This window comes from Molossus molossus, unplaced genomic scaffold (assembly GCF_014108415.1).
Source record: "Molossus molossus isolate mMolMol1 unplaced genomic scaffold, mMolMol1.p scaffold_m16_p_7, whole genome shotgun sequence".
NCBI classification, from domain to species: Eukaryota; Metazoa; Chordata; class Mammalia; order Chiroptera; family Molossidae; genus Molossus; species Molossus molossus.
In genome coordinates this window covers 99,954,554-99,968,632 of record NW_023425401.1, presented here as the reverse complement: position 1 = coordinate 99,968,632, position 14,079 = coordinate 99,954,554, and the positions used below count along the sequence as shown (strand labels likewise).

Below are 14,079 nucleotides of genomic sequence, written 5' to 3'. Positions count from 1 at the left end.
TAATTTAGGGAGTTTTTTTTTTTTTTAACTTAATACAGTATCTAAGCTTCAAGCTTTAGAAATGAGAGGGTGTAGTGTGTGTGCTGACACTTGATTTTGTAGTTTAGCCAGTAACCTGAACATCTCAGGATAATTCCAGTTCTAAGCCAGGGTGATTTTGCCGATAAAATAAAAATACGAAAATAAGGTCGGGTGGAAAATGATAATACATGTGCTACTCAGTCCCTTTTACTCGATCCTTTGTTAACCTCCTACTTCATAGGTAACATGTGTCATTTTGTTTTCTCTGCTTTGATGTTTATTTCCACGGAGGGACAGAGTACCAGCCACTACTCAGTAGTCCAGAATGAAAGATCTTTTCTCTAATTCCAACTGCCCTGGAATGTTGTTCTCACCAGGCTTCTGACTCGCTGATTTTCTTCTCTGAAGTCATTTATTCTGTGATGTAACTAGTGGGCCAAATAAGTCAGTCTAAAAAGTACACATTGATATGTTTCACAATTGATGGTTTAGAGGAGTTATGGAAATGTATAGTTATTTTGTTGCAATGGGTTCTGATATAATGATTTAATTTTTTTTTCTTTATTGATTTTAGAGAGAGAGAGGAAGGGAGAGGGAGAGACAGATAGAAACATCGATGAGAGAGAACATTGATTGGCTGCCTCCTTCATGCCCCCCACTGGGGATCGGGCCCACAACCTGGGCATGTGCCCTGACCGGGAATCGAACCAGCAACCTTGGTGCATGGGTTGATGCTCAACCACTGAACCACACTGGCTGGGCACGATTTAATTTTTAATATATATATTCAACTCTGTTGTATCAGCCAGCTATATTACTGCATAGCAAAAAAAATGCAAAACTCATTATCTTTAACAACAATCATTTATTTTATTTTATTTTTTTATCCTCACTTGAGGACATTTTTGTATTTATCTTCAGATAGAGCAGGAGGGAGAGAGGGGGGAAGAGAGAGAGACACATCGACTGGTTGCCACCCACACAACCCCAACCATGGTTGGGGACAAACTGCAACCGGGGTACGTGCCCTTAGCAGCAATTGAACCCGGGACTCTTTGGTCCACGGGCTGACACTCTAACTGCTGAGCCAAACTGGCCAGGGCCAATCATTTATTATTATAGCTCACATGTCTGTGCCTTGGTTGGAGGCTGGCTAATATTGGGGGTGCGGGGCAGCTGAGTGATTTTGCTGGGTTTCGCTAGATGCACTCACATGTCTAACGACAGCTGCGAGTTGGCTGATTTGAGCCAGGCTCAGTTTTGGGGGTAACTCTGTTTTACGTGTCTGTCATCCTTCTCCTGAGATCAATAGATTGTCCTGACACATTCTTCTCATGCGATGACAAGTGTGTACGTCCATTTGTGCAAATGTATTTTAAGAGTCTACATGTGTATGGCAAAGGTCAGGGGCAGCTGGAGGAGTCAAGAGCTGGAGAGAGTAATGCACTTTATCACATATCTGTTCAGGTGCTACTGACTCTTGTTGATTCAGAGGATCAACAAGATGCAGAATGAACCCCTTGAGCCACGGGGGCTTCTGTCTGGTGATTAGCATCCAGAGGCATCGAGCAGCACAGGAGGAAGCAGGCCATCATCCACGTGTGAACATCCAGGTGCAGCCTGTTCCCAGTATAGGCGACTTAGAAATAGCATAAAGTTTAAAGACAAAGGTGTCACGTGTGTTCTGGATGATTCTCAAGGTGCACTTTTGGCATAGTTCCTCTAGTCTTTTTTTCCTGTTACTTTCTTCATGAAGAGTCTACACATCAATATCCAGGTGTTTTCTTAACATTTTATCATCAGTCTTTGCCTTGTTATTAAAGAGGCTTAATACATGTCGTATTCCTGGCCATATAGATATTCCATTGTGTGGGTGCACCATGATTTGTTAACTTTGCCTTTGTTCCTTAATGCTTTAGTTATTTTCTGTCTTTTGTGATGATCAATAATCCTGTCGTGAGCATATTTGTGCACACATCTTTATCTACATGTTTAGTTGTTTCTTGAATGGAAAGAATACTTACCGACTGGGAGTTCAAGATCTGGGTCCTGCCACTAATTTGCATTGTGCGTGTTAGTTTCCTCATCTATAAAATGATGCGTTTGAGCTTGATGGCCGTAAACGCCTAACCCAAAGAGTATCTTCCAAGGTAGAGGACTAAACTGCTGTATTGGAGCAGGAGCGTGAGGGCAGTACTGCTGTTGGTCCTCAAAAAAGCTCAGGGGAGAAGAGGTAGTTCCTCCGACTTCTCGCCTGAGAGAGTTCGGCTGTGTTTGAGAGAGCTCGTTTTGTTTCATGGTTCAGATGTCATTATTTTCATTATTTTTCCTTCAGTCTCCATCTCTGATAGAGCAATGCCTTCATATACATATGCATTTCTTTTCTTTTAAAACAGGGGTACAGGACACTGAACATTAAGCACATAAACTAGCTTGACCTATTTTATAAAAGTGTGTGCCTTGAGAAGGGTTTAGTGCGATTATTATCATAATTGTGTCTTCGTGCTGTCATAACTCTGTGTTTGCTTTTTGTGTTTCTTTTTGCCTTCTCCTTCGTTTGCCTTGTGGCTTAAGATTCATCACAGTTATCACAACTCCATGGCCAGGGATCTGGCAGAGACGTCCATATGTCATTGCTGGATGGAGACCGTGTGGTCTCTGCTGTCTCTCTCTCCAACCCTTCCCCACATCTCTCTTCAGTGTGTCTTCCTTGCAGGTGACGGTCTGATAGTTCCTGAGCTCCTTTCGGGAGAGGCGTTAGAATCTTCCTTTGGCTCCATCATGCAGCTGCGTCTCGGGGCTGAGCTGGGGCGCCCATCTGGCCCGCAGAATTCTGTGGTCTCCCTCCCCTGGCTGCCATCAAAGGCCCTTGGTTTCCTCCCCTCCCCCTCCGCCAGGATGTGGTGCTTACCCTGAGAAAGCTGGAAATTCCCCTTCACTCTGCCACACTCAGCAGCCTGATAAAACTAGCCCTGCAAGCAAAACATCTTCTTGCCCATCTTCATTTCACTTCAGGAAATAAATTGGGGCTGGGATAATTAAGTCAGTTATAAACTGGATTTAGGGGCAGATCATGTTTCTTTGTGAATGTGAATCTCACTCTTTCCTGTGTCATGAAATACCATTTAATAATTGTGAACTTTAGCCTGGCCAGTGTGGCTCACTGGTTGAGCGTAGACCCATGCACCAAGAGGTCGCCGGTTCAATTCCCGGTCAGGGCACATGCCCAGGTTGTGGGCCAAATCCCCAGTGGGGGGCACATGCAGGAGGAGGCCAATCGATGTTCTCTCTCATTGACGTCTCTCTCTCTCTCTCTCTCTCTCTCCCCCCCCCTCTCTCCCTCCCTCTCTCTGTAAAAAAGATAAATAAAATAATTTGGAACTTTAGTTTTTCACTTGGGTGACCCCTCTCTCTCACCCCTGGCAGTAGTGGGTGATTTTCTTGTACGTGTTTATGAGAAAGCTGGAGTCCAGTTCTCCTGTGTTAAGTCCTTTCGTGATGTGAATGACTCGCCCCCTGAGCAGTAATGGCTCCCCGAGCATGTGCTGCGAGTGTTGAAACGTCCTCACCACGCCAGAGAGCGTATCGTTGCTTTATTTGCTCCTCATTTTACTCAAACGGGGATTAGACAAGGAAGGCGGATTTCAGGGAATCCCTGACCTGTTTTCTCTTGTTCTGTGCCTGTGTGGAGTCTCCTTGTCTCCCCCCCCTCTCTCCCCCATCTCCTCCCTGCTCTCCCAGGGCTGAGCTGAGGTTGCAGGTGAGGTCGCGCAGTGCCGCGTGGGGTCCTCGAGAATGTGCGTTAAGTGGCAGAGGTGCTGCTGTCTGCTGCGTGGTGTCGCTGTATTGCTGCCCCCACGCCCTGTCATGATCACAAACGCCAAGGGCAAACCAAGACCCAGACTCACCAAGACCCAGCCCTTTTCTCTGGATGAGCCCTTTTCTCGTCCATTTCAGCAAGGACAGGCGTTGGTCACAAACTGGTTTCCCAGGGGACTGGGTAACGTTCTGGAAGTCAAAGTCTGGTTTAAAGCATACTAGGGCTGTAGGGAAACAAAAGAAAACAAAAGACAGAGAGTGAGAAGAAACAAAAAAAAGAAAAAAAAGGAGAAAACAAATATCTGTCCATTGGGAGAAGAATAGAGATACCTCCTAACATTGTCTGTGGCCCTCTCTCCTGAGACCCTGGTTGCCAACCATTTGTGTCTTTTTTTCTTATTTTAAAATGTGCTTATTTATTTATTTTTATATAGATAACACATTAACTTGATTTGAAAACCAAAAAGTATGAAACCTGACACATTGAAATTCTCCTATTCTATTTCCCAACCACCCAGCTTCCTTCCTGTGTGTACAGGGAGCCGATTTCTTTCTTTCATATGGATCCTTCCAGAGTCCTTTTAAAATATATATATATATATATATATATATATATATATATATATGTTTTTATTGATTTTCCAGAGAGAAGGAAGGGAGAGAAAGATAGAAACATTGATATGAGAGAGAAACATCGACCGGCTGCCTCCAGGCATGTGCCCTGACCCGGAATCGGGCCGGGACCTCCCAGTCCATGGGAGGACACTCAGTCCACTGAGCCACACTGGCCGGGCGGATCTTTCCAGAGTTCTTTAGGAATACTTACACTCGAGTATGGATTCTTACTTTGTCATGTATTCCTTCATGCATTTATCTCCTCTCACACACACTCATTTATTCTACACTCAGTAATTCTTAGTTGGAGTTTTTTTCCCCCTAGGGAAAAGGTCAGTGGTCATTTGTTTTACTTACACCTGATGCCTTGAGCCTGTTCACATGTGTGCCTGTCTTGTTCCCACAGATGAAGCGGAAAGTGAGAAATGGTACCTGTCCGCAGACTTTCCTTCGACCACCATCAAGACCGAGCCCATCACAGAGGAGTCACCCCCAGGACTTGTTCCCTCTGTCACTCTGACCATCACGGCCATCGCCACCCCTTTTGAAAAGGAGGAACCTCCTCTGGAAATGAATCCTGGGGTATACGCAATTGTCTCTAGATAAACAGATTAGATCAAGAGACCTAGATTCTCATTCTCTAATAAGGCATTTAATCTGTTGGGAGCTACTGGCTGTATGTCTAAGGATATGTAACTATGTGTGAATCAAGGATACGTTGATTTGCTGTCAGCACTGATTATATTGTTTCCTTTAAAGGCATTGTCCAGAAAAATTGGTAGCAAGTATGATTTTTGTGTTTCTATGATTGCTATTACAAAGTAAAAAAAAATAGATATTCATGGTAAAAAAAAAAAAAAAAAAAGAAAAAGAACTTCTCCATGGGTTGCTTTTTAAGCCAGTGGCAAGGGCCTGGTTAAGATGATGGTGCCACCCATGGCGTACAGAGCCACAGCTACTGGGAATGCTAGTTCCTGGGTAATGTTTGACTTTCCTGCTGCAGTGCTGAACCTCAGTGACCCAATTCCGGAATCTCCCATCTATTAATTCCTATCGTGTTGCCCATGGAAAGCATAAGAAATTGGCAATTTCTTCCTTGCTCGATTCCATGCCTACAGCAAGTAGAATTTTGCCTTCTCTCCAGGTATTTCCATTGTCTGTTGATGTTCCAGAATCATTCTTGTGAATCTTCTTACAGATGTTGGAGTCAGTTCTAACTTTTCTTAAAATCGCAGGTGACAAGCAATGACTCCACCAACATTCTTTTTTTTTTTTTTTTTATCCTCACCCGAGGATATTTTTCCATTTTTTGTACAGATAGAAAGGGAGAGAGAGAGAGAGAAACATCGACGTGAAAGGGACACATCAAGTGGCTGCCACCCGCACGACCAACCAGGGCCGGGGACAAACTGCAACCGAGGTACGTGCCCTTAGCGGGAACCGAACCCGGGTCTCTCCGGACCGCAGGCCGACGCTTTAACCACTGAGCCAAACTGGCCAGGGCTCCACCAACATTCTTTTTAAATTTTTTTTATTTGTGTAAATGTGTTATTATTGATTTTTTTAGAGAGAGGAAGGGAGAGGGCGATAGAAACGTCGATATGAGAGAGAAACATCCCTCGGCTGCCTCCTGCACGCCCCCCACTGGGAATCAAGCCCGCAACCCAGGCATGTGCCCTGACTGGGAATCAAACTGGGACCTCTCAGTCCTTGGGATGATGCTCAATCCACTGAGCCACACTGACCGGGCTCCACCAATATTCTTTAAGTCAGACCTCTGAGCACAGTGTAGTCACCTACCTATCCAGGACCATGTGGCACAGAGCAGTGGAGCCACCCCGCTTGGCCGCCTGCTCATTCTTACTGCTCTTTACAGTCCACTGATGAGAAGACAAGGGAGCAGGCAGAGCCTCTGCAGCTGCCTACGAGGGCTCCTTGCTCGGGAGCTGCCTCAGTCTCTTCATTGTACTGGGCTCCTGGCAGCACAGATTTTACTTCAGCTGGTTTAAGTATGTGGTCAGGGTCATGCTCCCTGTGCATGGATCAGATACCTTTTCTCTTTTTCCTACTGAGTATTTCTCAGGTAGATGCTCTCGATCACCAGGAAGGCTGGAGAGAATGAATGAGGCATGGTTCACCCCATGCGTACTCAGCTCAAACTGGTGCAGGCTTGAGTCACACTGAACATTTCTCAGTCTATTTTGTGATGAAATGCATTTCTAGTGCCATAAAAACAGCAGAAAGGGGACTCGTAAGTGAGCCTTGGGCTTTCAGTTTGAGAATTCTGAGGGTTGCATCTGCTCTAATGCCAGGTTTGGCAGTGAGAGGGAAGTTAGGCCTAGACCCCCTCCCTGGCAAAGCCACCTGTGCTCAGCCAGACCTCAGCCAGCTCCGGGGCTGTCCCTCAGAGGAAGACGCAGATGACAAATAGCTCCCTTGGGTATTTCATTGGGGTTGTTACTGGTTGTTAAAAACTGTGTTTGAAATTCTTCCTTTAGGTTGACTCCTCGTGCCAGACAGTCATCCCTAAGATTAAGCTGGAGCCTCATGAAGTGGATCAGTTCCTCAACTTCTCTCCCAAAGAAGGTCTGTCTCCTCTCCTGTGCCCCCTCGGTTACCAGGTGCCGGTGCAGGTCTGGAGAGAAAGGGAGTGTGGGAGAAAGAGCTGGGGCCAGTCGGTCCAAAGCCATCGCTTGCTTCTTGAAATAGCTGTTTTGAAAAATCTTGATTCCAAAGACAAATGTCAAAAGCTACATTTTATTTTTCCGTATATGTACAGGCTTAATTTTCAGCTAAATCTCGTATGGTACTTGGTCTCCTAGCCAGGGTGATTTTTCAAAACCTTTCTAGACTGCTGTCACTTGGATGGAGACAAACAACAGTGCGGCCTCATGCCATCCTGGCGGGAACCTGTGGACACAGCTGATCCGTAGAGACAAATAAGCAGACACCCCACAGTCACCCATTGAAACAACTCTAGCTTAAACACTTTGTGAAATGAATTCACAATGTATCTGTCTGATCAAGTCAGTGTCTTTCGAGGTTGACTTTGGATGACAGCAGTTGCAAGGAGCCTGCTCACTGTTTTTAATGTTCGTGCACCTCGTGGGCTTCTTGTCATCCATTCAGAACTCAGTGTCACACTTGAAGATGTCGTAGTTTCACATTGTTCTGTCTCTATGTCATTTTCTTTCTGACTTCTCTCTCTTGTTTCCATAGGACACCCATAGATAGGGAACCTGACTTCAGACCCCTAAGTCGCATAGAGACTAGCGAAGGTCTCTCTGCCTTGTTTATTCAGATCCTCCTGCACAGGCCCTGCTCTTTTTGATTCTGTGTCTTCAGCCATGCTGTGACCTTCCTTTTATTTATATAAGGATAGTTCATTAGTGTGGTCAACAGATATGACATTCATATAAGCGTTTACCATAGAAGAGGTGTGTGTGCCGTGGTATATACGTAATGTGTATATGACCAGTTCTCAGACACACAGTCTATCTTCATCCTACTAGAAACAAATTTAGGATGTGATTGGGACCATTTAATCAGGGTTGGCACTTGCCTTTACAATCAGTTCAAAAAAGGATTACATTTAAAAAATTAATAATGTTGACTAGAATCCATATTGAGACAGTATTTCTTTGCACCGAGTGATACATCGTTGTGCCTTTCAGCTTTAGATACTGCTGTAGTTTTTACTTTGTATTTTTATGACTTGGGTTATTACTATCAGATACATGCTCTTTTAATTTATGTTGCGGTCTGCTTCAGAAAGGGTAGTAACTGTTCGCCAGTCCCACAGTGGCTTTGGAATCTGGGGTCACTGGAGGACGGTGTCTCAAGGGGAAAGAGCAGTCCTTTCTTGGTACCCTAGACAAACAGAGATCAGGAGATTCCGTACCCTTGAATGCCTCAGAGCTTCTAGGCAGAGGAGCTTGTGGTCACAGCCCTTTTAGTAACCTAAGCGCCGCATTTCAATTGGTATTTAGAAATCTGATACTGAGGCGCCTGTGGCCAAGTCAGGAACTAATATGTAGGGAAGAGGAGATTCAAGTTTGCTTTGCTTTTCTTGTTGTTTCTGTGTTTTTGTTTGGTTGGTTGTTTGTTTTGGGGGTGGGGTGCCCTCTACTTAAAAAGGAGAAAAGTATTAGAATAATTTGGGCTATGCCAAGTGAAAGGGACAATTAAGCACTAGGAACTCCTGGCTCGCTCTCCGGATGTCCCAGCCCCACGTGGGAGACAGCCAGAATCCCTGATAGGTTCGTTTGCTCTCGTTTTTGTTCGTTTGTGAGCATTTTACAATGCCTTTTCAATAAGCATTGCTGGAAGATAAACCGAGGCATATTACACATGTTGAATTTACTGGAGCAAAAATTGATTAGATCCGGGCAGCACCAAACCAGAAGTGGCTAGAAGTGGTCCACCATCGAGCTCAGGGAGAGACATGTAGAGAAGAGGCCGAGCGACAAGAGGAACTTGTTGGCTGTCACGTGAAGCCTAGGCGGCTGTGTGACTGGCGTCCTTAGGTTTCAGTTGGGTGACCCTGATGCACCGACAGGCTTAGGTTTGGGGGTTAGCTTTTGCAGGCCGTCACCGCATTAGGGGCGCCTCAGTCTGATGGCCGCCTTGTGTAATTCATCTAACACCATCAAGTGCCGTAGGTGTTCAGGGCATTGGGAAAACCTTGGTTAACACACTCAGGATTCCTTCTTGCTAGCTGAGCACCTAGTCAAGGTGCACACCTACCCTCCTCAGCTGCCTGGACCTGTTGGCGGGGCGTTGGCAATAGAGGTATGTAGGCTTGTACTAGAATATTCGTTAGCTCTAAGGGTGCCCATAGACACCAGAAAGCCCAGGGAACTGTTTGGCAAGGCTTTGGCAGAGAAAACGGGAAGCAGCTAGTAAAAAGGAATATGTTAGCGAAAGAGAAAAGAAGGGTTAGAGTGAGGGAGAAAAAAATGTGTGCTGTAAATGGAGATGGGACTTCGTGGCTGAAGGGGGTGGCTGAGTGGGACGTGACCTGTGGCCTGTCCCTCAGACATTCAGGAATTTCAGTGGGAGAGGGAGTCGCCTGGTTGCTGCTTGTCACCTCCAAAGGCAGCCCTGGGTGGGGTCATTTTTCTTAGGTGAGTAGTTGTGTCTCAGAAAGGCCTTTTCTGTTGGCAGTAGATCGAGCTTTCTCTACTTGAAGAAGAGGAGAACCTCTTCCTGGCCCGTAGATGTAGGAAATGTCCAAACCTATAAAGAAGTTTTATGAGTTTATTGGAGCCAAACTGACAAGAACTGCTGGGAAGGAAAATCTCAGCAGATTGAGAAAAATGCCCCAGGGAGTGGCAGTTTTGCAGCTTATTTTATACATTAGAATCACAGGAGGGGACTTACGGAGGGTCCCATGAAACCCACGGGTGGTGGGTTAAGGGGGCGGGAGGAAGCAAAGCCGGGACATCTCTGGGATTGGATAAAAGGCAACATGGAGGCACGCACACTTCGTTCTCATTGGTGGGTACAGGAGTGTATCATGAACATATGTGGGGAAGAGGATATCAAGGAGGCGTTCTGTGGCCTGTGCTCTGGCGTGGGCGTTTGTGCCTCTGAGGTTAGGAAAAGGAGATGACTCTGACATTGCAAGGGTATGTCATCCTAGCTGCGTAAGAACAGTGTGCAGAGCTCCCTGCAGATACAGACTGACCTGTGCCAAGGGAAGACCTACTGTGACCTGCCCAGTCAGGAAAGTGTGATCAGACCGTCCTGTGTGGATACTTTGGGTCACGGCTCGTCAGGCCTGCCATGTGGTTCCCAGGCTTGTCAGGCTTATTGCGCATCCCCTTTAAAATGTTTTCCTTCCTTCCTTCCATCCTTCCTTCCTTCCTTCCTTCCCTTCCTCCCTTCCTTCCTCCCTTCCTCCCTCCCTTCCTCCCTCCCTCCCTCCCTTCCTTGAAAGGGAGAGAGATAGAAACATAGATGAGAGAGAACATCGATTGCACGCCCCCCACTGGGGATCAGGCCCACAACCTGGGCCTGGGCTCTGACCGGGAGTCGAACTGGCGACCTCTTGGTTCAGGGTCAGGGGCTGAGCCACACTGGCTGGGCACACATCCCCTTTTAATTTATAGCCCCCAGCAGTCCTCTGGCCCTGCCAGCCTAGGTGTGTGGGAGGCCCCAGGCGCTGGGCTGAGTCTGGAGGCCCAGGGCGGGTGTGAGGTAAAGGCTTACCAAGGTTATGTCCCTCGGCCGGTAGCAGTGACCGGCTCTCGAGGCAGCTCAGCGCCGCAGAAAGATCCACCATCAGAAAAAGGAGTGAGCCCCCTATGCTCTTGTTAGGTGCAGCTGAGTGCATTGGCTCTTCCGGCCCATCTGGCTGCCCTGGGGGCTGTGATCCATGATGACTGAGGCTCACAGGGGGAGCGAAGGATGGACTCAGATGCTGGGTGGGGGTGGGGGGACACTTTGCAGGAGAATGCCCCTGTGCCCTCCATGAGTTCCCAGGGCCTGCTCGTCTGTGTACATACAGACGGAGTCGTTTCTCATGACGGTGCCGGCCCTCACCTGCGGCCCTGCCCTGGCCTGCGGGCCCTGCACGCACGTCCCTCCAGAGACCATGCGCTTCCCTCCGACCCTCATGGGCTCCCAGCTCCCCACCCCAAGATCATAACACACCCACAAGGTTTGCAAGTCCAACTATAGAAACGATACAAAATGGATACAGTGAAAAGTGATGCCAACACTCCCCATCGACCCGTTTCCCTGCCATTATCATTATTTGATTGGTTTCTTATCTATTTCCCAGCGTTTCTTTAGGCAGATACAGCACACGTAACTCAATATTCGCTCTCCTTTTTCATGTGAAAGAGCTACTTCATACACGGTCTGCACGTTGTCCCCCTGCCCCCAACAATGCGTCTTGGAGATCTTTCCCTGTCAGCCCACGAGAGTCCTCAGGTCCCGCGGTGGCCCCGCGCCCCACTGTAGGGACGCGGAGTTTGTTTAGCCGCCCGGCCCTCTGCTCTGTCTCACGGGTGAAACCTGCTTTGTGTTCCCAGCCTCCGCGGACCACCTGCACCTCCCGCCCACCCCTCCCAGCAGCCACAGCAGCGACTCGGAGGGCAGCCTGAGCCCCAACCCGCGCCTGCACCCCTTCGGCCTGCCTCAGACCCACAGCCCCGCCAGGGCCGTGCCGCGGGCGCCCTCCGCGCTCTCCAGCTCCCCGCTTCTCACGGCGCCGCACGTGAGTCCCCGGGCTCCTCGGGGCGGGACCCCTTCCCACCCCACCTGCTCCTGGACCTCCGGGGCTGCTGCTTGGGAGGACGGTTAGGCTCGGCCGGGATCACCTTAAAGGACGCTCTTCGGAAAGGCTGGTCAGCGCCCGGGAACACAGTCCTCTGCCTGTTTCCGTCACTGGTTTATTTTACAAAGCTATGGCCCGAGGAGTAAACATATTTTGTTTTTCTCCTCTGAATCGTATCACTCATGTTTACCAACCATGTAGGTGATACAACCTGCAATAGGACATAACTTGCTGTTTAAATAAGCAATCTTTGGCGACTCTCAGGGATTAAACACTTTGATGACTAAAGTCCAAAGTATATAGTTTAACCCCGTTCCCCCACCCCCTCCGGGATAGGACTTTTAACACAGTGACAAGTTAGAAATCATGACGTCATTCATGCTTAAGGGCACCGTCTTCCAAATAAAAAAATAAGGATAGATTATTAACTTGATTTTATACTGAGGAATCGATTGGTTTCTATTCAATCTTAAACATAATCAATTTATTGAATTTATCATGTCATATAGAGACATTTTAATGAAATCAGATATTTTAAAATTCCATGAGAATTCTCTATCAACCTAATTTTTAGAATTTGAATTTCGTCCCGGTAAGTTCTGTGGCCACATGCCTTTCTGTCACCATGACGACGGGCAAGGGGATGAATTCTTTCCGCTGATCTCTGCCTTCTCAACTCCAAGTCAACCCGGTCGGTGACGAGCGCGGCTTTCATCCTCTGTGTGTCCCCCAGGCTGTCCCTTCTGCACGCTCATGGCGGAAATCCTTCCGTGTCGCACCCTTCTCAACAGCCGGGCTGTGTTTCCCGATGACCTGTTGGTCAAGCCCTAGTAACTCTACTCTGTACTGGCCCCAGCCCTCTGCAGTTTCAAGAACTCCTTCCCCACTCTGGACAGAGCAGCATCATTACTTTTCAGTGTACTGCCTTTTGCTTGGAACGCCCCCTTGTCTCGTGTAAATCACCCCCTTTCCTTCAGGAGGCCCAGTTCAAGTCTCACCCCGGACCATATGCCTTCCCTTGTCCAGTGAACTCATCTAAGTGTTGTTTCTCCACACTGTTGACGCACCTTGAGTGCGTGTTACAGTTCAGCATGCTCTCGTCCTTTCCTCTGTATCAGTTCAGTCTCAGTGTTGACGAGAAGCTCGTGGAGACAGAGTTTATTCTGAGTCCTCCATGGCATTCAACATGGAGCAAACACACTGGGTGCTCGCGTGTTTGACGGACGATACGCACGTCCTTCTCCGGTGGGGTCAATGTGATGAGCGCGGGTTCTCGTCTTCACTGACGATGGGTGGTCTGGGGCTGGAATGAGGCCAGGAACTTCCATGGAGTGTGTGGGCAGGTGCAGCCCCGGGGCCCTTAGCAGGACGTGGGGAACAAGAAGCAACCCCCAGTATGCGGAGAGCATCTTGCGAGACTGCGTTTTCAGGAGGAGAGCAAAGCTCTGTTCCACAAGTGGAGTTCCACGCAGATCCTTCCTCACCCCAGGCCAGGGCATCTCTAGGGATGTGAGAAACCATCCGGCCTTTACTTTGGACATTGTAGCTAATGGGACATGATGGGGGAGGTTTCTCTCCCTTTCCCTAGAATTACAACCCTTGGGTCGCCACACTCACATGAGAGTGTCCTCTCCATCTCTTCTTCCACCGCAAAGTACTCATCACCCAGAGCAGCTGGGCAGCCTTGTCTGGGATAAGTAACAGTCTCCTCCCCCCAGGAGGCGTGGCCTCAGGGTGCCCAGCTGTCCTTCTCTGACCCCTTCTGCTCCTTGGTTCGCACAGAAACTGCAGGGCTCAGGCCCGCTGGTCCTGACCGAGGAGGAGAAGAGGACCCTGATCGCCGAGGGCTACCCCATCCCCACCAAACTGCCCCTGACAAAATCCGAGGAGAAGGCCCTGAAGAAAATCCGGAGGAAAATCAAGAACAAGGTGAACCTTATTCAAGTCTCTTGTACTTCTGTGAGCAAAGACCATGAGCAAACTTGGGCTCGGGTGCCTTCCCTCCCTTCCCACCGGCCGGCACGGGTCGTCCTGGCCCATGGTGGGGCCCGGGGCTCAGCCCTTCTGTTCCCCTGGGCCAGGAGCCCAGGCATAGTCACCTCTTCACCCTCTCTCCTCCGGGTCCGTGGACCCCCCATTCGGGGTGCACATCCTTGGTGCCCTAGATAATTCATTCGGGGGGCATTAGAACTTTCATATACATCATTTTAAAAAATCTCAGCCTTTGACATTTCTGTTTGGATATACACAATATTTCCCTCTAGTAGGGCTGTCTGCAATTTATTTATTTTAATTATTATTTTTTCAATGACAGTTTACATGCAGTGTTAGTTTCAGGT

At 48.1% G+C, this 14,079-nt stretch overlaps 1 protein-coding gene across 1 annotated transcript in view; it reads left to right on the top strand.

Moving 5' to 3' along the window:
- CREB3L2 (cAMP responsive element binding protein 3 like 2) overlaps window positions 1-14,079 on the top strand; it is a 114,786-nt gene that overhangs the window by 79,200 nt on the left and 21,507 nt on the right. Inside the window, exons 3-6 of the mRNA XM_036247491.1 lie at window positions 4,862-5,037; window positions 6,954-7,041; window positions 11,496-11,680; window positions 13,523-13,669. Coding sequence (XP_036103384.1) covers window positions 4,862-5,037; window positions 6,954-7,041; window positions 11,496-11,680; window positions 13,523-13,669 — 596 coding nt within the window. The remainder of the gene's footprint in view (window positions 1-4,861; window positions 5,038-6,953; window positions 7,042-11,495; window positions 11,681-13,522; window positions 13,670-14,079) is intronic.